Source organism: Neolamprologus multifasciatus, chromosome 7 (genome assembly GCF_963576455.1).
Source record: "Neolamprologus multifasciatus chromosome 7, fNeoMul1.2, whole genome shotgun sequence".
Classification (NCBI taxonomy): domain Eukaryota; kingdom Metazoa; phylum Chordata; class Actinopteri; order Cichliformes; family Cichlidae; genus Neolamprologus; species Neolamprologus multifasciatus.
In genome coordinates, this window is record NC_140445.1 from 2,081,578 (window position 1) to 2,108,419 (window position 26,842).

Here is a 26,842-nt window from a genome sequence, read left to right on the forward strand (position 1 = left end):
GTAATAAAGGCATGAATAACACTTTCCAAGTCACGCTTGGGAAGAAAGGGCTTAACCTTCGATAAACGTCTGAGGTGATAAAATGCTGATTTTACCACCCCGTTTACATGGTCATCAAAGGTAAGTGCAGAATCTATTTTAACTCCGAGATTTGTGATCGAACTCTTTAGTTGGGAAGTCAAAGCTGCAAGATCAACATCCGGAGTATGAGAAGAACGATTTGGGCCAAATAAAATTGCTTCTGTCTTCCGATCATTAAAATTTAAAAAGTTTTTTGCCATCCATGCTTTGACATCAGTAAGGCAGTCAAGCAGAGGTCCAGTTTGGAAACTATCAGAATGACTAAAAGGTAAGTAGAGCTGGCAGTCGTCTGCGTATAGATGGAATGGCACTTTATGTTTCTGGAAAATCGCACCAAGAGGCAAAAGGTACAGTGAAAACAATAACGGCCCAAGAATAGATCCCTGTGGCACACCCCAAAGCAGAGGGGCCACAGAGGATGAAGCCGACCCCAACTTAACACAAAAGGTCCTATTTAACAGATAGGACTTTAACCACAAAAGTGCCGAACCAGAAACCCCCACACTGATTACATTTGTGCTTTAAACTCAAACAGGTGGATTTTCAGTGCAGGTAGCCAGACTGACACTTACGGTATAAGAGTCAGTCATTGAAAGTAGACAGTATGGTCTAAGGTTTCTACAGACAAGAACATGGATGTGCCGTGGGCTCACAGTGTCATGCATTGTAGACAACCTGTACATGAAGGAAGGGGAAAGTGCAAGATTAAAGCATCATATTTCATCATAATTCTGCTAGCTGTGGAAGCCATTTGCGCGTATATGTTTACGTTCCTGTGTGGATTCATATTGTCTTCATAATGAACTCGTCTTTGTGTAAAAGTGGGGCAGAGGCCTTCAAAACAAACACAGAAACAGAAACTGTGGCAGGTTTCCAGGACCAAAGGAGATTTTGTGGCTACGTGACTGAGCAACAAAACAATGTGGCAGATGTTCACGGTGCGTTCACTGACTCTTCAGAATGTTGGAAATCCAAACTGGTGCCAAGGGGCGTTTTCAAATATTTTAAGAGGGAGGAAAGGCACTGTAAGACTTTATATGCAATTTGGCATCAATTTGTTAACCCAACAACTTGTGATACAAGTCAAACAGCTTTATTAATCCTTCACAGTGTTTCAGGTGTGTTTTAATGCCTGTTGTTTCATGCATCCATGTGCTCAGTGCTCAGAGTTGCTGGGGTGGGTGGAGTGTGGATTGCAAAGTGGTGCACAGCAAGTGTGGGCAGGTTAAAGCAGCTGTAATAGCACACTTACGTGGGATAGCTACTGGGATGTGTAGGAGGCTGTCAGCCTGAGGCCGAGCACTAAGATCCACTGATGGCCTACCTGGACCACGGTTATTATAGTTAAATAACCCTAAACTAAAGACAAATGTGAAAAAAAACAACCCAAACATTTCAGCTAACTAATACATCAACAATTAAAACCAAGAGAAACCATTATTTCTAAAATAATAAACTGTAATAACTCTGGCCTCTGTCTTTGTCTCCTTCTGGCCACTGTGAGTATCTTTGTGGTGACTCACGTTTGTGATAATCTTTAGGTCATTTTGTGTCTCTTTGTAGTGGAATTGCATTTCTTTGTGGTAGTTTTGTGAATCTTCTGGTTGGTTTGAGTCCCTTTATCTCTTTGAGGTAGTTTCCAACCTCTTTGTGGTTATTTTTGGATCTTTTTGTGGGGTGGCTGTAGCTACCCTTAGGTAGCTAGATAGGGCACATCATCTACTAAAAAAAATCATACTATTAGAATAAAAGAGTAATAACAAATATGTTTTATGCTGTCATAAATAACAGCTAATAATTCTAATGATAGCAGCTTTTACAGTGGAAGTGGAATACATTATATGGATATAAAATAGGTATTTTAATTATTGCACTTTCCACCTAAAGTACATGTGTCACGGGGTGGAAAGGGACAAGTTTTTAGGTTTTTTTACTATGCATGTTTTGCTGTGTTTTATCGATTTTAATATTGTACCTTTGTTTATATTTTATGAGTCTTATTGCATGTTTTTTATGATATTATTGGACGACTTGTCCTGGAAAGACTCCGCCCCTACCTAATTACCAACCTGAGCACACCTGGGAGGTCCCGGAGGCCAATAAGAGGGCCTGGGAGACCACACAGACGGAGAAGGCTTGAGGAACACTTTGGAGAAAGAGGCTTGAGAGACGGTGTCAGGCGGCGGCGCCTGCAAGCCGGAAGGCTGGTGGAGCTTGGCGTCAAGCGAGGGAGAGCAGGAAGACACAGCGCCGGCAATCGAGAGACGCAGAGCGAGTGGCCGATTGCTACAGCAGCGCGAGACCGGAGTATGCGGCTGTGGAGAATTGGAGGCGTCGAGACGGGCCGGTGCCGAGTGACAGCTATAAAGAAGCGGCGGGCGGAGTTGAGAGCTCTGCCCACCCGGGCGCACCGGGCCGCAGAACGTGGGAAGGAAGGCGAGGACGCCGCCGGGTTCCCCTCCTGCACCGCTGCGCTGGATTTTTTTTAACTTTTTAGTGACTTTTATATCGTGGCGGACGCCACTGGATTTTAATGTTGTGTCTTATTTAATTTCATTGTGTTGTTCCCTGGCCAGGGTTGTTTTAATTCATTTTACACTTTTAACTATTTAAATATAATAAATTATATTTTAATTATACAGTTTTAAAGTTGTGTGTTTTCCCTTGGCGGCTCCACTGCTCTATCCGTTTTGGAGGCAGGTTTCCCCCTCCTTTAAACGAACACTGAAAAAAAGACATCACCCTCCACTCCGTGTTACACATGTTGCACAGGGATTGGCAGAGTTTATGCTGGGCCTGATGGCCCATGGGAGAAGCTGTTTTTTTAATCTGCTTGTCCTCCTTTTTATGCTCTTGTACCTTCTTCTAGAAAACAGCAAGCTAAAGAGGCTTCACAGGGGGCCTGTACTCTTTAAACTTCAGTATAATACAGGAATGTCAAACACAACTACAGCCAGACCAATTCAGTTTCATGTACTGTAACCAGTGAAACTCTCCTTTTGTGTCAGTGTAACGAAGTTTAACTACACATTTAAAACCTGAGATGTCTTAGTAAAAGAACAAGAAGTTTAAAATTTCAAAACAACTGCAAAAAAAAAGTTGCCAAAAAGGTTCTGGTAGCTTATCACCAGTTTTTAACAATGTTTTTGTTAAATGTTATTATCCTTTGTCTTTTTGAGCACCATGCCCACCCCAAAGTTTCTCATTCACTTGTTTTTCCTAATGGAGTAATAATGTAGCATGAATGTAGCAAATGCTTTAAAACATTTTAAACCAGAAAATACAGTTAAAAGTCCAAAATTTATGCCCTCATTCACATTTCCCATAACCATGCCGGATGGCGTCTTTCTGGCCCCCGGGCCTTATGTTTGACGCTGCGGGTCTTGTTTTCCCGGACTTGAGGATTGCTCTGTCTGTCCGACACTCCCTGCACGCACCGCAGGGTTTGTTTTGGTCCTGCGGGGCTGTGTCACAGCCATCCAATCAGAGACGAGAAGGGGGGGGGGGGGGGGCGCAGGCGTGTCATGTGACCCCTCCCTCCCCTCCTTGTATGCCCCTCCGAGATGCTGCGCGCGCGTCGCTCAGTACGATTCATTCCCTGCGCGCGGTCAGACGCATCTAGCTTGTCTCCATCATTTGCGAAGCTCGTACGATTATTTTCATCGTTACTGTTATTATTATTGTTAAAAAAGAGTTAAAGAGCAGAAACCTGCCGCACTGCGGGCTCCACACCGAGAGAAACAACTGAAATATATCCGTCTGCGACACACGCACCGGAGGGGGCCCGCGTTCGCCTACTTCCTGTCTTACTGTCGAAAAAATGAAAACCAAATTCATCAACGGGGTTTCTTCTTCCCCCTCCATGTCGCTGGGCCTGCTGGTGACCGAGAACGCCCTGCAGGTCCAGCCAGACACCGAGGAGGACTGTGACGAGCTGGTCTGCTCCGACCAGCCCGACCCAGACACCCGGAGGAGGGCTTATCTGTGGTGCAGGGAGTTCCTGCACGGAGCCTGGAAGAGCCTGGCCGAGGACCTGTTCCAGATCACCATCATCAGGTGCGGATGATCCGTTATATGAACCGTTATTTCTGTTTATTTTCACCATCCGATGTGTTTCTCTGTAAACCGTATGATGAGATCATCTCACAAGAGCCATGTGACCCAGAGTGGTCGAAACAGCAGAGCTCATTTCATGTTCCTGTGTCAGAATCTGCTGCTATAGTGCAGTCTGTATGCTTAGTTGATAGCAAGTGGGAGCCTACCTCCCACTCAAAAGAAAAAAAAAATCAAATTGGTCTACACTCAGAAAAGAAAAAAACTCATTTCAGTCATTACTGTTAAACCTCTCTGGCATCAGTGTTGTGATTATTTAATGAGTTTTATTGCAGATAGTTTTAACTTAAAAGTGTACAAATGTTTAAACTTAAAAAAGTCCGCCTTTTTTTAAGCAGCACTTTTCTTTGGTAGAAGTTTTGTAAACAAGAACTTTTAACAGCGATGAGAAATATAATGAAAACATTAAAAAGGAAACATTAATGGACCCAGGACTGAGCCTTGTGGAGCACCGTGGTTAGAGACGCAGTGTTAAAAGAGATCGTGCTCACTTTAAAAAAACTCCAGAAATGCTGACTTTAAATCATTTAATTACATGTAAAATAGAGATGGCACGATACCACTTTTTTATGTCCGATACCGATACCGATATCATAAATTTGGATATCTGCCGATACCGATATGAATCCGATATAGTGTGTTTTTTAATCAGTAAAACTGTTTTTTTAATATCTTGCTGCTTTTTGTATAAGTTCATACTCAAGTTAAAAAACAACAACAACACTAAAGCTATTCTGTTATACCTGTATGTAAAAAAAACACACTGCACCCAAAATATTTCATAGATCAGCAACACTGATCAATTTAATAAAGTTAAACCTACCCCATCCTCCCTATTCTGGTATTTTAAAGAGTACTTAGCAGAAATATTAAGCAACCTAACTAATAGGGTTGCAAACTCCCAGCAAAAGAAAATAGGGAACCACCCTCTTCCTCATGATGCTTAATCAATGTAATCAACTTTAATTTGATGCAGGGGGGAAAAAATTCACAGAAAAAAATTATTTTTCAAGAATATTTAAATAGATTCAACATCTTTCTTCAACAGAATTGCAGAATTCACAGATGGTACTTTCCCAAAGGAAAAAGTACTACTACTAAAAAGTACTAGGGTATATTAGACTTAACAGTTACTATATACAGTAATGGACTTCTATACATTTTACATCAGATTAAAACTTTGGGTGTAAGATTCAGATAATTATTAAATAATTAAAAGCTAGATATTTTAAATGAGAATAAGAAAGAAAGTATGTCTTTGTGCCCCCTTTTGCCTGTTCATGCCCTATCGGCCCCCCTGGCTACACTTTGCTAGATCCGCCCCTGCACAGTTACCAGCCGTCAGCTGCATAGAAAAGGATCCTGGTGTAGAAAGTAATATTAAATAAATTCTAACAACAGCTTATCAAGCTTAATAGTGCTGCTGTTGTTCAGCCGCTGGTTTCCTCTTTCTGGTGCAAAGTGGGCCAAAAACTAAGAAGAGAGACGGACTCACGACAGAAAAGCCGATCAGCTGATCATTAAGCAGTTTCACGATTGAAGTAGCAGCAAGGAGAGAGAGAGAGAGAGGCAGTTGCTCTATATATCGGTTGTTAAGCTTAACGCGGGAATGCTTTACAAACATTCAGAGATGAACTTACACACTTGCTTTACTTCTCTCTGAGATAACTTCCTCGGAGATGAAATGTTTGCTAGCAGGCTACAAATACACACAGCCGCTCTATCACGTGACCACACTGCTCCGGCTCGCCATGTCGCCAAGTTTTGTGAGGTGCTTTTTTGATATTTAATGGATCGGATTACATTTTTTATTTCTCTCCGATATCCGATCCAGTAATTTAGGTCAGTATCGGACCGATACCGATACGTAATATCGGATCGGTCCATCTCTAATGTAAAACTGTAGTTTTGTTACATGAAGTGTAAAATGTTAGATTTAATGGAGGTTTCTTCCTGTTAAAAGGGAGTTTTTCCTTCCCACTGTCGCCAAAGTGCTGCTCATAGGGGGTCATATGATTGTTGGGTTTTTCTCTATCTATGAAGCGCCTTGAGGCGACTTTTGTTGTGATTTGGCGCTATATAAATAAAATTGAATTGAATTGAATTGAATGGGATCTGGTCCACTTTACTTGATTGGCTCCTAAATGCTATTTTAAGCCACGCCCTTATTCAAGAGGAAAACTTCTGTGGAAAAGAGAGCAGTGTGTCCTCCTGGGATCTTTTTATTGTTAGGCACATGTTAAACCACTACAGAGCTGCTAGTTTTGGTGTTTTTCTTCACGCACGCAAATATCAATATCATAGTCGCTGTCTGTCTGTGTTCCAGGGGTGGTCTGAGCAACAAGCTCTTTCTGTGCAGCCTCCCCGACAGCCTGAACTGTGTTGGGGACGAGCCGAGGAGCGTCCTGCTGCGCCTTTATGGGGCCATCCTGCAGGTGGGAGCCACATCACATGTCAGTGTTTTACTGTGCAAAAAGTAACCCAGAGTCGCCACGAGGACGTAAGGAAGTAGTTCCCCCTCGGTAGTTTTTAGTCTGCAGTTACTGCTTTTTACTCACACACGCAAATAAGAGCAGACATGTAAAAGTGTTACAGATAAACAACAAAATAGACGAGTGAAAGTGAATGTGTGAATGTGTGTCACATGCTTATATTAGTGTATGCATGCAGTTATGCCTTCATGTATGTGTGTTTGTGTGCGTGTTAGCCATTGTTGTACATGGTGATGTACCCCCATGGCTGTACATGCATGTGTTCTTTGCCGTAGGCTTCCCAAAGGAGCGTGCCTTGGGCGCTCTTGTTCCCAGGTGAACCCACCCAAAAACACGGTACAGTATGAGATCTATGAAGTCTCAGCCTAATACAAAGATGTAACACACACTCATGTAGCTCAGCCGCTAGGAAGGAGATCAAAGTCCTCCTGCCTGTCCTTTTCCTGCTCTAAATCCCTGTCTTGTGATTCTTAATCATTAAGAAGTCAGCTTCATTTTCAAGCTAGCGGACAAACGGCGGACCTGATGATGCCACGTCCACGGCTCAGATCAGATAGAGCAGATTTCTGCTGCCCATCAGGTGCTTTTTTTGGAAAAAAAAAATCTCTTTGCATGACGTGGCCGCTGAGTCCAGAGTTCACGATGTCAGACTCATCAGCAGATCCACGCTTACGATAGCGCTTAGCTGCTGGCACTCGCCACATCGGCGTGGTAAGAGTTCAAGGCCAGCGAGATGTTTGCACAGCATATTCTAATCTCCTGCTGGCATCAGAACACAACAACTGAGATTCAGCCACTAAATTTGGCATTTGCAGCTGAGAGTGCATTAGCAGGAGACCTGCATTAAGCATTAACTCTGTGTACTTGCTAATGAGCACGTAAGCAGTTAGCTTTTATTGCCGGGGATGTACGAGAGCACCGCATCACAGAGTCCTTTAACCGAGGTAACTGCGGTCGTCTCCGCCGTGCCGCAGGAGGAATTAATGATGTCTAATCAAAAAGCTAATATGATTAGGGGACGAATGCCTTTGTCTGAGTGCACAGCTACTAATGATTAAACCGAGCGTAACTGCACTGGAGACTGTTTCTGAGCAATAAAGTTATGTGATGCTGATGAGCAGAAACCTGCAACTCTCAGTAAAAGTGCAGATATCCTCCTGCCTTCAGTCTGAGGGCCGCTGCCTGAACAGTTCTGCACTGTGGCATCCAAAAGACTCGGTGTGTGTTTGAGCTCATACTGTACTGTCTGCACCGCAGGCACAGCTTTGATGTTGACGGGCGGCTTGGCGGCATGTATTCATGGATAGTTCTTCCCTTTTTCTCTTGTTGATAGATGTCCTGTAATAAAGGGGATTCTCGAGAGTCAAACAAAGAAAATCACTTGCAAGTAAGTAACAGACGACAGTTTCTCTACTCAGAGTGTACGTCCACAGCAACACTCGACTCACATGTGTGTGCCCCCCTCCCCCGCCTCACTGCTTTCTCAGAAGATTTGTTCTCCTCCCCTAAATTCCTCTCTAACTCACGCTGAGCCTGAAGAGGATCCGCCAGGTTTCTGGGCGGGGCTTTGGGGGGATTCACAGGAACGGCTGAATACTTGTAGCCAGTTAATTTAATACCTGACTCACCCGACACATGACTGAAAATCTAAAGTGTTACTTTTTTCTTCCGTTCAATTTCTGCTTTTGTCTTTTAACACCTAAACCAAAGCCGAGACACCCAGGAGATATAAACCGTAGCTGGTCATTAACCTCTTAGGTTCACAGGTTAGGTCCACATTTTCACTCATTTGGTCAAAATGCATCTGGAGACTTGATTTGAACGGTAACACCTTCCAGTTTCTGAAACGAGGCCCTTTCAGCATAAAGACGTGACATTATTCCCCGTGTTTACACGCTCGTGCGCGTGACCTGCAGTTTAAACAGCCCTCGTGGATGTATTTGCTTCCAGAAGACTCTCACAGTCGCATTTGCATAGACTTTTTCTCTGCAGTTGGTGTGAACACGCCTTGATTAAATGTGTAATGTTACCACCGTTTGGAGTTTTGCAATGTTCTTCTGTTGACTCTTTGATCTCACATTAAACTGACACATTAATGATACAAATGTAATTAACATGATTTGTGCATTTTTAAAAATAATTGTTGTTTTATGACATTGCAGCTGAATTTGCTGCCTCTGTGCACCACAAAGGTCATTTAGTGTCATTATTCTCCAGCAAAGGTAAATGTTTTGGTTCGTTTACAGCAGTTTTCAACTCGAGAACTCAAAGTGCACTCTTTGGTGAACGCATTTAGAGCAAATCATCAGGATACTTTGGCCTTTCTGCTCTACCTCCACAGCCGCCCAGGTCGATCGTGTATATCTTCAAAACAGGAAACAGAACAGCCGTCTAGGTCAAAGGTTAAAAAGCAAAACAGGCAACAAAAAAGTTTTATTTCAATTTTAATTTAGCGAGAAATTAAAAGACTAAAGCACTGATGTCATGTTAGTGGTACACATATCTGATTGACACTAACCTCATAGTTGGTGATACTGCACCTTAACACTGCAAACACAACATGCAAAACACAAAAAGGAGATGAGGTATTTAAGTAGCTAGAGTTACATCTACGACTGCAGGCGTGCGTGTTAACGTGATAAAGGTTCATTCAAAAAAGCCTTTAGATGTTACAATGTTACAATAAACTGTTCTGAATGTCTTTGTTGGCTTATGTGGCGTCAGCCGGCCAGCAGTGATGCAGGTTATCGTTATTGACCCCAAATGGAGTGGAGGGTTTATGGAGTACACTGCCTAAAATCACTGCAGCCCAACACAAAGGTCACAATGGCTTAAAGAGGTGCTGCTTTGATGATTGCGTTGAAGGATGTCTTGTGTTATCTTCCCTCACAGTCCTCTAAACTTTTTGGATGACAACCTGTGATGTAACATATACGCACACCTTGTCCTAAAACAAATTAAGTCGACATGAAGCAACGATGAGCGGGTGCCGATGTTTCCTCACAAGAAAAGGAAGACATGGAGATTCTGGGTTGGTCCAATTCTCAGGAGAAGGCATGAGCAGGGAGGGTTTCATGGTTCGGTTGAGGAGCTGAAGCTCAGGATTTCGTCCATATTTCAGGGTCAGTTGAACTCTTGTTGGCAGAGTTGGGACTACATGTGAGTAGCTGTGGGTCTGAGGTAAACTGGTATTATTATATATACATATTGTGTATTGTAAACCTGCTAAAAGCATGTTCAGGGTAATTAGCTGCGTGCTGACAGGCTGCAGAGTTCTTAATGTGCAGACAGGAAGATAAAATGCTGAAATGCACAAGTGAAGGAAGTTTGCGTGTTACGCAAGCCTCATAAAAAGACTAATTTTAGTGATAGATAACCAGCACAACACCAGTATCACTGCAGGCAGTGTGCAGAGCCTTAAACGCACTGACTCATAAAGTTCTGTACCCACGCGGCATCATGTGACGCCCTTTGACCTTCACGTTACAAAGCTGAATCACGACTCTGTCATGGGACTGAGATTAGGTCATCAGCAAGTTAGCCATTGTTTCCACTCAAGTATCTTTCCATACAGATGGCAGCTCCTCCCCCTCAGCTCCACTTCTCTAATCTTCAGCTCGCCGCGAGGCTAACGCTGGACTGTGTCTTCAGATAACCTCGCCTAGATCCGCCTTCCCTAACAATGCAGTGTGTCAACGTAAATCCCATTTGGATTAGAAAGGATGATGCAGACTTGAATCCCTGGATGTTTCAGTCGTCACAGCAGAGCTGGTGTAGCTGAGTTTACATCCAGGTGGAGACGACACAGTGACACAGTTAGGCTACAAACCCTGATGTAGCTTGATATAAAAGCGCTGGCCATTTTTAGCGATGAAGGCTTGTGCCGCCCCTTTCCTCCTGTATTTCTCTGAGATCTTAAGTTGTCACAGGTGGTAACAGTAACCTCGGTCCTTAGCTTATATTTTGGAGAAAACCAAAACAGATATTTTGGGTAAAAATGTGAATTTTTTAAATCTGTGTCAGGCAGAAAGATTATTTTTGTTACAATTTTTGTTACTTTCAAAGGGAGTTCAGTTTGATCTGTTCTCTTAGATAATGTGCTTTTATTACCTTCATTAATCCATCGTCTTACACGTAGCAGAGTGGATAAGTATTGAGGTTAGAGCAGCAGCTGTCTGAAGCTCACAGTGCACCTGCTCCAAGGCCAGCCCGCTAAATACCTCTGAGCAGAGACGCAGCACCGGTACATGACTGGCATAACAACTTGGATTCAGTCGTAATCAAATATTCTCCAGGAACAGAGCGCACGTTAGACCGAATGTTCCTCGGACAGCAGCACAGACGATGCCGTGTCAGGCGGCAGAAAACCGTAGGAGGAGTTTTTCATCAGGAATGTTTCGATTCTGTGTCCGAGCCGCGAGCCGGGGTTACGGCTAACACTGGTTGATAATTAACAAACCTGTGGGAGAGAAAACAAGTCAAACATGCATGTAAAACAGACACTGGCATTTGGAATAGATCAGAGGAAGTGAAAGTGAGGTCGAGGGAGGACTGCAGGCTGCGAGACCGTCGATGCCAACCACGCTCACCGCGTGGGCTGATGCAGCAGCCTCTAAAGAGCCATCAAACAGAAATGGACCAGTGCATTCACTTAACTAGTATGCTTTCACTTTGTCAGCTCAGCTTCTACCAGCTCAAAAACTCCAGTTTGGACCAGTGGACTTTAAATGCTGGCTTCAAAGGTCAAAAACTCTCACATTAAAACACAAAGCTTTACTAAAAAAGTTGCCATGAGGCACAAAGACGTTTGCATTTTACTTTTTTTCATAAGTGAAATTATAGTTTTGAGTCATCCCTCATTTCTTTGTGCAGTAAATCAATGTTTTGAAGGTGCAAACATCCATGGAAACAGAGCATTTAGGCAACAACAGAATTTGCACAATTCTAATGAGCTTCAAAGTCAATATTTTAATGAGCACCTTTATTTTTCAGCACAGCGTGATCGCTCTGAGGCCTCGTTATCTGCCAGCGTTTGTGTCAAGATGATTATGATAATGTGGATAATAATGCCTGCGATCAGCTCTGCAGATAAGACGTTATGTAAGCACAGGGAGCTTCGCTGAGCGAACAGCAGGGGAATAAACGTGAACGAGCTGCTCTGCGGTCGGGAGAGGGAGCTAACGTGTTCACTTCCATCGCTCTGTGCGCCCATTGTGTTCATACTAGCAAGTAGAGCATGAGGAGCACCACGGGTACCTGTAAGATGCACCCATATGGGTCAAAAAGTGAGGCATCCTCTAAACCGCCTCACATTTTGGTTTAATGGTGGGATGAGAGGAGTCAGCACTGCCAGCGCTAGCTAACAAGCTAACGGCAGATATTTTCAAGCACTGACATCACGCACGGTCGCATTTATTGTAGCAACGCTGTCGTCTTCACTGCAGGAAGAACTGAGTGTGACGTTGTGGTTTTAAACATTCAGAGCATGCTGCGTCTTGCACAACAATCAACCGCAGTAAATCAGCAACTTGCTGTTTGCAGTTTAGAAAACCGCAGCCCTGTCAAAATTCATGCACCACATAAGTACACAGTGTGCTGCATAACAGTACGTAGACAGAAGTATCTGGATGTAGGCAGAAGAATATCTGTGCTATTAATGATCGACTGAAATAACCGTGAAAAAAGGAAATAACAGCTTTAAATGTATTTATGCGAAGTTCAGACGTTCCCTTAACCAGGTCAATAAACGTTTAAGCTGCTAATGATCCCAGAATTCATGCAGTGCTGACAGTTACTGTAAATAGGTTGCCACTGTTGTTGGTGGCTAACTGTGGATGTTAGCAACAAAGAGAACAATCATTGATGTGGTTCACAATCCAGTTTGAGCGCCTCGAGACACCATCACAGGATCAGAGGACGCCACACCCAACTGACAACCAGTGATATACACAGCCACAGGCTCTGCCAGCTCACCAGAAGCCAACGCCCACGTATGTTTTTGAACCGTGCGACGAAAGAGAACATTCAAATTTTACACCAGCCGGGCAACAATGCTAACCAGGGAGAGATTAGAAGTTGTTAGTGCTGCATTGTTCGTTCTGCTTTTTTCTGCAGCAGATATGATAGAAAACAGGAAAATAGCCACGTAGCTGCCGTAAAAGGCAGATGGAATATTGTCGTCATCCCACCAGGCAGCTGTAAACGCGATAACTCGAGAGCAAGGAGACGTTTTACCAAACGTGCTAAAATTCTGCTGAAAATCGGTCAGGTGAGGTCAAATTTTCCTTGGTTACTGGATGTGTAGGCAGCATGCAGCTTTGTCACAGCAGAGATTCCCTAAAGAGATTTTACCTGGAGTCCAATGTTGTGCGTCCTTGCTGGGAGATCAGTCCTGCTCTGCTTTGAGACGGACGGCCTCAGCGTGGTTCGTAATAATTCGTAATGTTTAGGAGGCCACAGAGTGGGCAGCATTGTTTTCTTTGAGTCGGCTTCCTGTCGGGCACTCATTATGAAACACATTCCCACGGCTGTTATCCAAAGATCCAAACCTCTGTCTCTGCTGCAGTTTATCTGAAGGTTATTCACTCAACAGTATGAGGATGGATATATCACTGATTTTTATTTCAAGGCTTGAACTGCAGCACAACATGGAGGTTATTCAAATTAAATGGGCACTTTAGCGATTTACACTTTACATTTTTCAAAGTTAAGAGACTAAAGAAAATTAGTTAATAGTTTTTTAGAAATCACTGAGCTGATAAACATGTTCCAAACTTTTCAGACAGTTTGAAGCTGATATAGCAATACAAGAAAATTCAGTTCAGTCTTATTCATATAGTGCCAAATAACAACAAAGGCGCTTCATATTGTAGCGTAAAGACCTCACAGTGACACAGAGAAAACCCAACAATCATATGACCCCCTATGAGCAGCGCTTTGGCGACAGTGGGAAGGAAAAACTCCCTTTTAACAGGAAGAAACCTCCAGCAGAACCAGGCTCAGGGAGGGGCGGGGCCATCTGCTGTGATTGGTTGGAAAGTTTTAAGCCTAATCTTAGAAGTAAACACAAATCAATGATAGTTGTTCCTGACAGGATTTAACCCTTTAAGACCTACCATAGAACCAAGTCCGCCAGAGCTTATATTATATGTTTACATGCTGTGGAACCATTTTTGGGAGCATTTCAAGTTGCTATACATCAATACAACCGTTATAGCCCAGATTTTAATAATATGTCTGCATTAAGTGCATAGAAATTTCATAAATTGCAAAAAAGTGCAATAAACTACAAAAAAATTGAAAATCGTTTTTGTTTTTTTAACATATATTTCTAGTTAGAGAAATTTAAGAGGCTTATCCCTCAAAACTGTAAATACAAAAAAGTTGCACAAAATAGTTTCCCACCACAGGAAATTTATTTTGAGTGTCTTCATAGTTTTATTTTTGAAATACACCAATTTTTATACACTGCAGGAAAAACAAAAATAAATATTATGATGCAAATTTGCAAAAAAGCAGCATATGCATCAAAATAAACTATTTCCAGCAGTGCAATATGAGTCCTAAGCATCCCAGAAACCACACAGAAAGTCATAAAGTCAAAGATAACTTTTAAAAACACCAGTATAGGCTCATGAGGCCCTGATGGTAAAAAACTACATTTCCGCAAAATGACGTCACTTCCGGTTTCAGCAGGTCATGGCAGACATGCGATAGTTCACGCTGATGGATGTAGGAAGTGTTATGAACAGCTGATCGGATCGGCAAAGCGTGTTTCTGAAATATTATGTTTTTGTTGCTGCAAGTGCTTTTTATGCAGTTTTTGCAAAACTATATGTGGAAGGAAACTGTGACCGAGGACAAGCTGATGGCATAAGATGTAAGTACAACTCCTCCAGTTTCATATGCAAAAAAAATTATTGCGCTAGCTTATGTGGTTGCAGAGCTACTGGGATTTAAAAATAGGGCGTAAGGGTTAATAGAATGGATGGTCTGTTTATGACTTTCCTTAAACTAAACTCCAGTAAAAGTAAGAAACCCGACTGTGGACTTAACTCCAAACCTGTTGCATATTTGGTGAGAAGCCTGGTTTCCAGCAGAAGCACACAGTTTTGTCTTTGAGGACACGTGACTGTGCTGGTATGAGAGGCTCCCCGTTAGCCTCCGGGCTGCATGTTTTGGTGTGGGAGCTTTGTGCGTCTCTAAGATTAAGCGAGAAAACACAAGGCCGTCTGTCTCTGCTCCAGCAGCTTCAACTGCAAAGCCAAGTCTTCCTGGAGATTTTCATCTACCTCTTGTGTTTCTCCTCACCGCTTTGACAGGCAAACCCTACTAACCCTAACCACAACATTTCTCCTCATTCAGAATCATCCATCCTTGTCCTCCACCACCTGATTGCCTCCTAAGCCCCTTTCAGACGTGCACTTCACTCTGCTGTGATTTTCATGTAAAGCAGCTTTGGCAGGCTGCCTACCAGAAACCCTGAAAAGAACATTTTTCCTTTTCAAATTCAGCCTGCTTGTGTCTGAGAGTAGCTGAGGAGAGGATTCATCCACTCTAACGTTAACGTTTTCAGCCTGCGTGACCAGAAACAGCTCTTTGTCTCATTTGCTATTCTGCGGCGGTGATGGGAGCTAACGGTGGAGGTGCTGTGAACTCCGTGTTGCCTGAAATGTTGACTGTGTTGCTGTTGTGTATCTTCAGGGCGCCGAGGCCATGGTGCTGGAGAGCGTGATGTTCGCCATCTTGGCTGAGCGAGAGCTCGGACCCAAACTCTACGGTATTTTCCCTCAGGGCCGCCTGGAGCAGTACGTCCCCGTAAGTCACCGTGCGGAGCTGCACTTACACATCACGTTTCCTTTAATGAATAGACATAGACATATCACGCTGTCAGCATGAAATCACCTTTGCATGGACACCAGCTAACTGCAACAGCAGGAAGTGATGTCACTTATAAATAAACACAATTGGAAATGTATTTCTTTCTTTGTTTTTGTCCAAGGCTTCCAAAGCACTGATGTTCTCAGTATCCTGTTAGAAATAGTTTATTTTGACATCTTTTTACAAAACAATGTGCATTTTATTTTCATTTTTGCTAAAGTTTATAAGTTTAATGAAGTTGGGAACAAACTCCAAATACATTTCACCTGGTTTCAAAGTTTTGTTTCATTTACAAAAATCTGTTTTAGAGAAAATATTTTCAGTCTCTTTGTGGTTTATTTGATTTTTTTTTAGCAGTTTAGGAGCACTCAAAGAAGTCCAATACTCACAACTTTCAAGATTAGAACTGAGAGGAAAGAAATGTTAGAGTGTGTGTGTTTGTATTCATATCTTTGTGGGGACCAAAATCCCAGTCGCCACAGGTCTGACGGCATTTTCAGACACAAAATGTGGTTTTAGTTACAATTAGGTTATATTTAAGTAAGGGTTGGGATTAGCCATTTATTTTTCATGGTTAGGGATGCAACGATACCAATTTTTTCAAACCGATACGATACTTGGATCTGAGTACTTGCCGATACAGAGTACAAAAACCGATACTTCTACCACACACACACACACACACACACACACAAATACACACAAATGCAATGAATTGGAAGACATGTTTTATTTTATTCTCTGCCGATAAAAAATAAAATCTTAATAAAAATGACCACAAAAAAATTTCAAGTGAAAAATAAGCACTTCTGTTAAATTATTGTAATTTTACAAAATATCACTGAACTATTGGCACTGTCTCGAGCTTTCAGAATAATAAATAAACACTTCTGTTTGGAATAAAATAAACTTTTAAATTATTGCAGAGTGTCCATATTGTAAACAAACAAACAAAATAACAAAAGTATTTGGCATTGACGAACTCCTCATCTGCCCGTGGATCATCAGTCCACTGTGCCGTTAAACCAAGAACTGACATCGCGCACACACTGCTTGTCTTTACCTCTTCAGAAAGTTTTGGCACCATTATCTCTCTGATGTATGGGCGGCTGGGAATTTCATATCGCAGCTCGAGTATGCTGAGAAGACGGTGCAATACTATGTTTTCCACGACCGGCATTGGCTGGTCATCCAGAGCGATAAAATGAGTCAGAGCCTCTGTTATTTTAACTGCCCGTGGATTTTCTCTTGACATTTTTCATCGTTTTTCCAAAACCTGAGTTCAAGTTGGCTGTTCCACACTGCTGACATTTTGTTTAGCCTAGCTACAGCAGCCTCCAGTTTCTCTTTTTTATCTGGAGCTGCCAGTCTCACTCGCCTAACCCTGTGCCTGTTTAGCGCGGGATGTCCCCCTAGTGGCCAATCTAAAAAACTACAACAGAAATGACAAGCCACCCTCTGATTAATGAAATAAGTTAGTATCGGTTCATGGTATCGGTTAACTTTTACGAGTATGAGTACACACACATTTTACAGTATCGGCCCCGATACCCGATACCAGTATTGGTATCGGTGCATCCCTAGTCAGGATAAAAACAAGTGGAAACACAACCCTTCAGCTCGTGTCCAGTTTGAGCTCCGGGGCTTTTTAAAATTGCTCATCGCAGTTTGTGAGAAGTCGTAAAACTATCAGGTGTGACAACAAAGGTGGATAACAAAGGTTGCTCAGTGATGAATTTAGAGGCTTAAATTACTTACCTGAACCTAAACCTGTGATTTAAGCAGTTAGAGCCGCAACGATCATGGTTTCATGCAGTTTTCTGATGTCCTGCTGACAGAGCCGTAAACTGGACACCTGTGAGCTGAGCGACTCCAGCATCTCGGCCGAGGTTGCACAGAAGATGGCCAGGTTTCACGGGATGAGGATGCCCTTCAACAAGGAACCAAAGTGGCTGTTTGGAACCATGGACAAGTGAGTCACCCGAGCCCGTCACCGCGTCAGGCAGCGAGCACATGAACAGTTAAAGTTCTCCCAGATAGCGTGTCACAGCACTGATTACTTATCAACTTCTGCAGGTGGAAATACCTTCAACCTTATGCATCAAGTGTTTACGAGGTTTACGTTGCACAATGTTTGTCGGCGTGTGCTGATAAAAGCCGCTGTCTTTTTCCATCGGTATTCCTCCTGAGTTATGTAAGCAAAGCCTGAGTCCGGCCGTTCAGCTGATTTTCCCGCCACAAAAGATTCACGGGAAAACCTGGGAACTGTTGTCCTGGGAAACACATGGAAGCTGCCAGATGTGATGAGATTATCTGGCCGTTCTTTTTGTTTCCTGTAAAGAGAAAATTACACCCATACAGCAGATGTGGTTATATATATATACAGCTACATATTTGTGTGCTCAAGTTTAAATAGCAGCCAACGTGAGCAAATATCAAAAACACAAAGACATTTTTAGAGCAGCTTAAAAATCGGAGAAAAAGTTTTCATTATTTTTAAAAACTATTGTTTATTATTTTTAAAACTAAGCTATCATTGACTAAATGTAACTTCAACACAAATGTAACTTCTTTTCATGGATGTAACTCTTTGATCAGGTACCTGAGCCAAGTGATGAGGCTGAACTTCACCAGAGAGTCGCAGCTGCGTCGCTTCAACCGCCTGCTCAGCTATGACCTCCCACAGGAGATGGAAATGCTCAGGTATGTTGCTGCAGACACGCAGCTGTAAAACACTGCACACATGACACATGCGTGTTTCCCGACTGTTATGCAAGTTTATCACATGAAACATGCGTGAAAATCGAGGCTACACGGGCGCAGAGGGCAAAGGAAGCACAGCTGAGAGTCTCTAAACATCCATGACTTTATAATGAAGCGACCGCCTTTGTGTTTGTGCAGGTCTCTGCTCAAGTCCACTCCTTCTCCCGTGGTCTTCTGCCACAACGACTGTCAGGAAGGTAAAACCTGAAGACGCGAGGTCGCCCTTCATACCATCCGTTTCTTTTGTTGCAGCAGTGCTAACTTGTGTGTGTTTGCTCCTTTCAGGAAACATCCTGCTGCTGAAAGGCCGCCAGAGCTCAGACAAACACAGGCTGATGCTCATTGACTTTGAATACAGCAGCTACAACTACAGGTACACGAGCAGCACACCTGCAGTAACATCTGACCTGGGACCCAGCTGTTTCTGCATCAGTCCTTTGATGTCTTTATTAATGTCTTTACTGTTATTATTGTAGGGTTAGCATTAGAAACAAGAAGCAGATCGATAAACTGGATCAGCATCATTAAAAATAACAATTCAAATGAAATAAAAATATTAGAAATAAACTCTGACACAAAGGTGAAAAAAACACCTCCATGTTTACAGTTTTTTAATGGTTTGGTGAAACCGATGCGGCGAGCACAGCCTGACTCGAGCGCTGCTGCGTCACCGTCACTCATCTCCTACCAACCTGTGTCACATTCAGTGCTCGCTAACCAGATTATAACCTGTAATCTGGTTATAATGGGAAACAAAGATACTAGAATCAGAGCGTAAACAAGAAGAAAAACCGCCACAGTCGGCTTATGGCTGTGTTTTAGTGATATTCCTACACTCATGCTGTGCGATATGACCAAAGTCTCATATCACGATATAAAACATCTATCGTCCGATAACGATATAAATCACAAAAATGTAACATTTTCTGTAAATTCTGTGAATCTCGACTTGCGTGAAGTGTTTCCAGCTGCGCGTCATGTACCTGGAGTCGAGTGTTTTAACCGATGCATGAAACGATACATTTTTAGACATAAGTTGTAACGGCGCCGTTTTCTTTGTATTTATTACACGGCGTGCTGCGGGGAACAGCCTGTTCTAACGTTTGAGTCTAAGGTTTATTTTTTAGCACCTGGCGTCTTTTTTACTTCTCATCCGTGAATAATCTGCTCTTTCACGTGATTCAGTTTATTTTGAAAAGTCTCAACAGGATCCTGAGCTTTATTGTGAAAAGTTTATGTGGACACGCGATGCTGTTACCGTCGTTGTTGCTACCCACAACGCATAAAAACAGGCGCTTGTCCGTCCGTAGTGTGGTTATATTAAATATAAGAGAAAGAGAGAACTTTAAGACATTAATAATAACTACAGTGACATCAAAACATGAAAAATATTGCCGTAAACAGTTTATTTTGCGACACCACGAAACAAACGACAGCGTAAAATGAAACAATAGACGTTTTTATATCGTCACCCGATATATATCGTTATATCGAACGTCCTAACTCATGCCCGCCCTAATCTGTTGAAACATTAACTGCAGCTGTTATGTAAGCAGAACTTGGCAGGCTGCTGAGCGCGCACAGGATGAAGGCCAGAGAATGGCGATGATGACCCGAAGTAGACGAGAATACAACGCTGTGCTTGTGTTTCTGCACCGCTCTGTCTTCATGCGTCGCTCATTTCTGGGAAACACTGCATATCACCCAGAACTCCCTCCTCCCAGCTCCCTTCAGCCCCTTTAAGTCCTCCCCGTGTAGAACAGAACACGTGACCTGTGAGGCATGAAGACGGCTTGCACGTGTGCTATAACACATGCACAGGATACACACAAAACAAAACATGCTGGGGGTTATTGCTTTCTCTCTGGAAGCGACAACAAAGGGTCGAGCTCAGGTCGCTGCCTCCCCCGCTGCACAGGGAGGTCCTGCTGCTGATAACAGTGTGGGAAACGGCACTCAGGAATCCTTGAGGGACGAATGAGACTGAATCACACAGGATTACTGCGACTTTACAGTCACTGCTTGTGGGAGAAGATTTACTTATCTTTTTAATTATAACTAAACCAAAACAGCACTGGCTCATAAACGTGTTTCTTTGTCTGTTCTCTGACCCTGCAGGGGATTCGACGTCGGTAACCACTTCTGTGAATGGATGTACGACTACAACTGCGACGAGTTTCCTTTCTTTAAAGTCAGCGCTCAGAACTACCCTTCAAAGGCCCAGCAGGTGTGTAAAATACATTACTGGGCTCATTTGATTTCTCTAACGGACTGCTGACCATGACATGTTTCCTCGTAGCTCCACTTCATTGAGAGCTACCTGCGCGAGTCCGATCAAGGGTTCGACGGCTTGAGCGCAGAGGACCAAATGAAGCTGAAAGAAGAGATGTACGTGGAGGTGAACAGGTGAGCTTACCTAACGCGGAGTAACTCGTAGGATACTGCAGCGAAAAGCTAAATGGAAGTAGAAAACACTTTGTGTCTTTGTGATGCAGGTTCTCGCTGGCATCTCACTTCTTTTGGGGCTTGTGGTCCATCATCCAGGCCCAGCTGTCCACCATCAAATTTGGATATCTGGTGAGTCTTTGCTTCCTTAACTTGAGTCCTTATTTACTTTACTCAATATCAAAGTTGTTCGGGGCACAGATCTGAACTTCAGCTTTGGTAAAATGTCAAGTGGGGAAGAGGAGGATTTAATTTTAACCAAAGTACATCGAAACGGGTAATTCAGGTCGTCTCCTCTGCTGTCACAAAAAGATGCGCAGTGGTCATTAAAAGAAAGAATCATGGAATTTATATGTTTGTTGAACAGTGACAGACGTTACCGTTACCTCTGGTTGGAGTTTGAGCTTCTGCCTGGCTGTGCTCAGCTTCTTTGACAGCCTCGGCTCAGATCGGGCTGCCATGCAGCGGGACGCTATCACACCAGCTGGCAGGGCTTTGGTGAAAATCCGAAGCGTGCACAGATTCTGGGATATGTACTGGATAAAACGATCCAGACTTAAAGCTCATCAATGTGACTTTTAAATAACATTTTCAACACTTAATTCAGATATTAGTGCAAAGTCACAAATGTGAATTTCAAGCAAACTGAGGTAACATCTAAAACAAGAAGAAGGAAGAATTCACTGTGCAAAGACACCGACACGAACTGATGTTTTATTAGTGTGACTGTGCTTAACCCGGAGCACACAGGGTTACATTTTTGGATTTATTGTTTTTACTTAAAAATAGGGCTGCCACGATTACGTCGACTATTAAAATCGTCAACAACTGATTTAATAGTTGACGCGTCGTTTGAAGCTTTGTAAGATCACAAAAGACGCAGGAATAAGTAGTAGGATTTAAGAGTGTAATAACGGACTGAAACAGAAGATGGCAGCACTGCATGTACAAGGATGCCAGCTGCCGTTAAACCCGAAGAAGAAGAAGAAGCAGCGCAGCCCAGCTCAGTTTCCAACAATGGCGGCAGCTAGTTAGTTTTAATATTACTCTTATTATTCTTTCTGGGTCACAAAATAAACGTTTAACATATTTTCAGGCGAGAATGTAGCTGTGTAAACCTCAAATATCTGCTCAGTTTATCAAGACACCACATATTTTCAAAAGCGCTCCGACGTTTTCTGAGACGTCTGTTAGCCACTAGCTCGATAGCTAGCCGGGGGCTAGGCTAACTAGAGCCGTGAGAACACCGGACTCGTTTTCAAACCCACCGCCGTCTTTCGCTACTCAGGTTAAAAATGATATATAAGTCACTTAGATAACTTAAAAATGTTATTGTTTGGCTTTTTTTAGTATTTTATTTGTTCCTGAGTAAATCGGTTTGGCTGAGATTAAAGTTATAGTTTTTACACAGCTGAATAAACGTCAAGCAGACAGCTGATTATCAGAAGTGTGAGATGCTCGAGAATTTACTCCGGTGTCCTGTTATATTTTAGATAGCAAGGAGTTTATTAAACTTCACCGAAACAATCTGCAAATTTCATTAAAATTTAATAAACTATCATCTTGTCTTTATTTTTAGTTAGCACATACCTTAAACACTTAAAGCTATAAGCTAATGATAGTTATATAAGAGCAGATGCTGCTGGTGCAATAAGCTGTATGTTTTACGCCCAATGGATGATGATCTGATTAGTCGACTATCAAAATAATCATTTGTGGCAGCCCTAATTAAAACAAGTCCTTGTTCCCACATATTCATTTGTGCTTTCCTGTGTTGTAGGAGTACGCACAGGCCAGGTTTGACGCCTACTTCCAGCAGAAGAAGACCTGGGCTGTGTAAAGGAGGCGAGATGATTCAGTATTCTGACAGCACGTTCAGCCAAAACGTCAAGGACCCACGGGCTGATGAAGTTTCTACGCTTTACTTACACTCCCTGCCTTGCTGGTATTTGCTGGCTACTGTTGGTGTTGTGTTGACCAAAGCCAGACCTTGATCACGTGGCTAGTAGGTGCTTCGAATATGCCCCACAATCATTGCAGCTCAAAGTTTACACGGCGTAACTGAAGGCCAAAACCCCCCCAAAACAAAACAGAGGAAACACATCGACTCGCACTAACCTTCATCGCTGGTCAGACATTTGTTTCGGCCCAGTTTGAACCATATCACTAACATGAACGTTCTGAGAGCGTGGCTAGCTCAGAAGTGTTAGCATTGCATCCGTGTGTATGTACAGTATGTGTTTGCTGTGTGGGAAAGAATCAGAACCTCAGCTTTTCTGCCAGAGCTCCCAGTAGCCTGGTTCTGTCTGCTACTGGTGGGCTGATGGATTAACAGGTTCCACTTTCTTCCCACTTGATGTTTGTTTCATTTTCTTTTTTGTGTGTGTTTGACATTATCTCCAGGCCAGGGCAAACACGGTTATTTTGTATTTCTAAACATGTGAATATTTTTCTGGGGTAGCCTCAACAAGTCAATGTCAGGTATCTTCCTTACAACTGGACACATTGTAGCTTACTTACTTATAGTCCTGTGACTTCACTTAACTGTTTAAGGGACTAAGGTGTGGTGGTTTCATGTTATCATTATTATTATGGATCACTGTGACAGCTGCACACGTTGTGTTGTCTGATTGAGCCTGGCTGCTAAACCGTCTGTTGGGAACCAGATGTTGTTGCCGCATTGAAGAAAGCTTCACACTGAACACACGACAATGGCTCCTTATTGTGGTGATGGATTCGTTGGTGACGTCACTGGTGTTTTGGCCCAAGTGCCTGCTGCCATGCTGCCTCATCATTGTAGCCGTAATCCAGAGTAATGATGCTGACGGTCACGTGTTGCTGCAAAGTCAAACTTTGCATAAATTACTTCTTGTAACTGGACTGCTGTTGAAGGGGCATTTAGTTAAGACCAAGAGCGCTCTGTTTCCAAGAGCTGAGTCACTGATGCGAGTCACGTCCAAGCGCACATTATGGCCACTGTCTGCTGGAGTGAGGGTAGAAATGCAGCAGTGCAGCAGACAAACACTGTGTCCTGTATGCCAAGCTTCCCTCTGAGGTGCTACGTTTAGGTGGTGATATAGAGGTTTGATATCGTGGCACAAAGAGATCATGCAGACATCCTGAGACCAGCTAAGTTCTACCTCACCCTGATTAGTTGTAATTGCATCATTGCAGTATTTTGCTGTTGCATACCAATCAGTGGTGGGGCATCATTTTTCTTTAAATGACATTCCTGTTATTTCTGTACCTCTTCATACTTTAATTGGTACCATGGGCATAGCAGTGCCTGCTAGACTGACAATGACAACAAAGCTTTCCATTAAAAAAATCAATATACACTATTAATGTAACACAAGGACTCCTGCTGATATTGCTTTCGACCTCGTTACCAACTCTTAGTATATCGACTTTATTAACCTTTTAACATCCATCAGGTCGTCGGCCACCTGTCTAGGCTTAGGCGTCAGCGTTGGGTTTAACCAAAGCCCACCCCGTTGTAGACTTTGACCTTTTTGTAGAAAGATAATCCTTCTAACAGATTTCTACCTTTCAATCCTAAAATGTATGAGACCTAATCTAAATCTAGTTTCTGACAATGTAAAGGAGGTGTCATCGGCGGTGGTGATGACTCCAGCCCTCGGTATGAATCCTCACTCTTGTTTTGGAGAAAAGCAATAAGAAAAAAATGGAAATAGTTTTTAATGCACGTCAGTTAAAACGATTATTCTCGCTTCGCTGAATCCCAACACTTTTTAGTTTAAAGTTAAACACAAACGAGGTTTCAGATCATCACTGAGGATTAGTTAGACCTCACATGTGCCCAAAACAAAAGCTAAGCCTAGACTGGTCGAAAGGGACTTGGTGGTTGGGGTTGATGGCTGTCCTTAGTGACCTCGTTAACTAGACTGTAAGCAGCATCAATAAGTGTGTGATTGTCCATGATTGTAATCTCTGTTGGGATGTGGGCGTTTACCAAAAGTCAGTCCAAAATGTGATTGTCCCATCCCCGAGGATTCTTCTGTTAGATCTACTTTGACCCCAGATTTGAAAAATGTGATCGTGCCGCTACAAATGAAAGTCGTACAGCTAAACAAAGGCGCCGTGGAAGCAGCCAAACTGAAAATGTGACCCTAGCGAATGCTGCGTTTCCCAGTGGAGGGAAACGAAACTTTTCTCTACACTAAACATTTGACGGCAGAAGCATGCAGAGGTGTTTGAATGTCTACTGTGGCACTTTTGAGGACAGTTTTAGGAGGTGACGAACTGTGACTTTGTTTTACATGCAGGTGTACTTTTGTACAGTTATTATATTTTCTTTTTTTTTAGGTGTAGTGAAATTTTGATACAATGAGACTTAAGGTCTGCGAGCTGTGGATTATACTCGATAAATATTCAAATTTAAAGCGTTACAGTACTTGTTTTTCTGTTTTCTCCATCTTGTACTCCATCTTTACTTGAAGTTGAAATTTGCCCTGACCTTTCATTGCTGTACATGCTGTCTCTCAGTATTGTGATGTTTTCTGTGTTCTTACATTCCATATTAAAAAACCAACATCACAACAAGTATTTAACATTCTGTACTTTAGGTTTTATGCACATTTTGGACCAAAGGAACTAAAATGAGTCTTTAATTGGTTCTTCTAATCCAACTGTAATTAAACCCTTGCAGGGGAACAAAAACCTTCACTCCTGTTTCTGTTTCTTTTTGGCACTATTCACTAAACTATATAGAAAACATAACTATAACTAATGAAAACCTTTTACATTACTGTTGTTACTGTAAATGTACTTTGTGTTGATTCAATCCACCTTTTTTATATAAAGATGTTGTTTTCTGTGAAGAGCAGCCCCACCTACGCTGTCACGTGGCTCGTAGCGATAACCTTTGCTATCTATGCAGCTATACTGGATGCTTACCTACAGATAACATCATACTTAAAGGTTTCAGGTGAACTCCAGCGACACAGAAATGACTTTGGCTGTAAATTTACTGCTTTGCACAAATAAAAGTTAAATGAGAAAACAGCTGACTCTGGTGCTTGTTTGGATACGCAGTCTTGGTTAATATGGTTGGCCTCTGAAGCTCTGTTATGCTGGGTTAAAAATACCAAAAATTGGTGTCGTGCATGTTAAGTGATCATTCATCAAATTGAATGGAAACCAACACAGTATCTGTTTCCTCATTACATCACAATGGCTTCACTGTGTTCTAATTTTCTAGTCCAGTCATGTTGTGGTAAGTGCACAATACTGTGAATACTGCAAACAGTCGCAGCAGATGCCCCGCACCTCCCTGAGCCTGGTTCTGCTGGTTTCTTCCTGTTAAAAACAAGTTATTCCTTTGTCGCCAAAGCGCTTGCTCATACACTGTAAAATATCATTAGTTCCCAAAACTTAAAAAACACTATGCAAACTTGTTGCCTCAAAAAAACTAAGTCAAGCTTACTTAAGATAACTAAGTTAGTGCAACTTAATTATTCTGGGATCATATCATTGTTGGGTGTTCTCTTATTGTGGGATCTTTACCTTACAATGATTTGGCGCTATATGAATAAAAGTGAATTTCTGAAGAGTCTGTAAAGAGACACATTAAACATTTTATGGATGGTGATCAGTGTTGGTCAAGTTACTCAAAAAAAGTAATAGTAACTAATTACTGATTACTTCCCCAAAAAAAGTAATCACGTTATTTTACTGATTACTTATTTTCAAAAGTAATTAATTACTTTTAAAAACACAATTTACAACCTGAATAGGTGATAAAGTGATAGATCTTTCAGCCCAATTCTACTTTTTCTGCATAATCATCATACAAAATGTAATCAAATGGAAAAGTCTCTTTTTAAAACTTGTTTTATTAGTTTTAATCTTTTAACTTTATGCGTCAAGCAAAAATTTAATTATCTGCAACATTCTCTGACTGGAAGAAATTAGTTTAACATTTAAACCTATTTTCTGCACATTCCAGCACATAAAATAAAATATTTTGTGTGTTTACACTCAGTCTTTCAAATAGATGCAAGTAAAACACAGCAGAAAATAAATAAAGTCAAAGACTAGCGGTCCTG

General features: G+C 42.3%; 1 protein-coding gene across 2 annotated transcripts; it reads left to right on the forward strand.

The window, feature by feature from the left end:
• The first annotated feature begins 3,653 nt into the window (after positions 1–3,653).
• Positions 3,654–25,797, forward strand: chka (choline kinase alpha). 2 transcript variants are annotated; one of them, XM_085165447.1, is made up of 12 exons: positions 3,654–4,137; positions 6,521–6,629; positions 8,020–8,073; positions 15,390–15,503; positions 17,405–17,538; positions 18,165–18,269; positions 18,468–18,526; positions 18,615–18,702; positions 20,448–20,556; positions 20,629–20,735; positions 20,825–20,906; positions 22,555–25,797. In XM_085165447.1, exons 1-12 carry the CDS (start codon positions 3,902–3,904, stop codon positions 22,612–22,614), a joined length of 1,257 nt encoding a protein of 418 aa, XP_085021573.1. In that variant the 5' UTR covers positions 3,654–3,901; the 3' UTR covers positions 22,615–25,797. The 2 variants fall into 2 exon arrangements, with proteins under 2 accessions (XP_085021573.1, XP_085021574.1); XM_085165448.1 differs by lacking the exon at positions 8,020–8,073.
• The last annotated feature ends 1,045 nt before the right edge of the window (positions 25,798–26,842 follow it).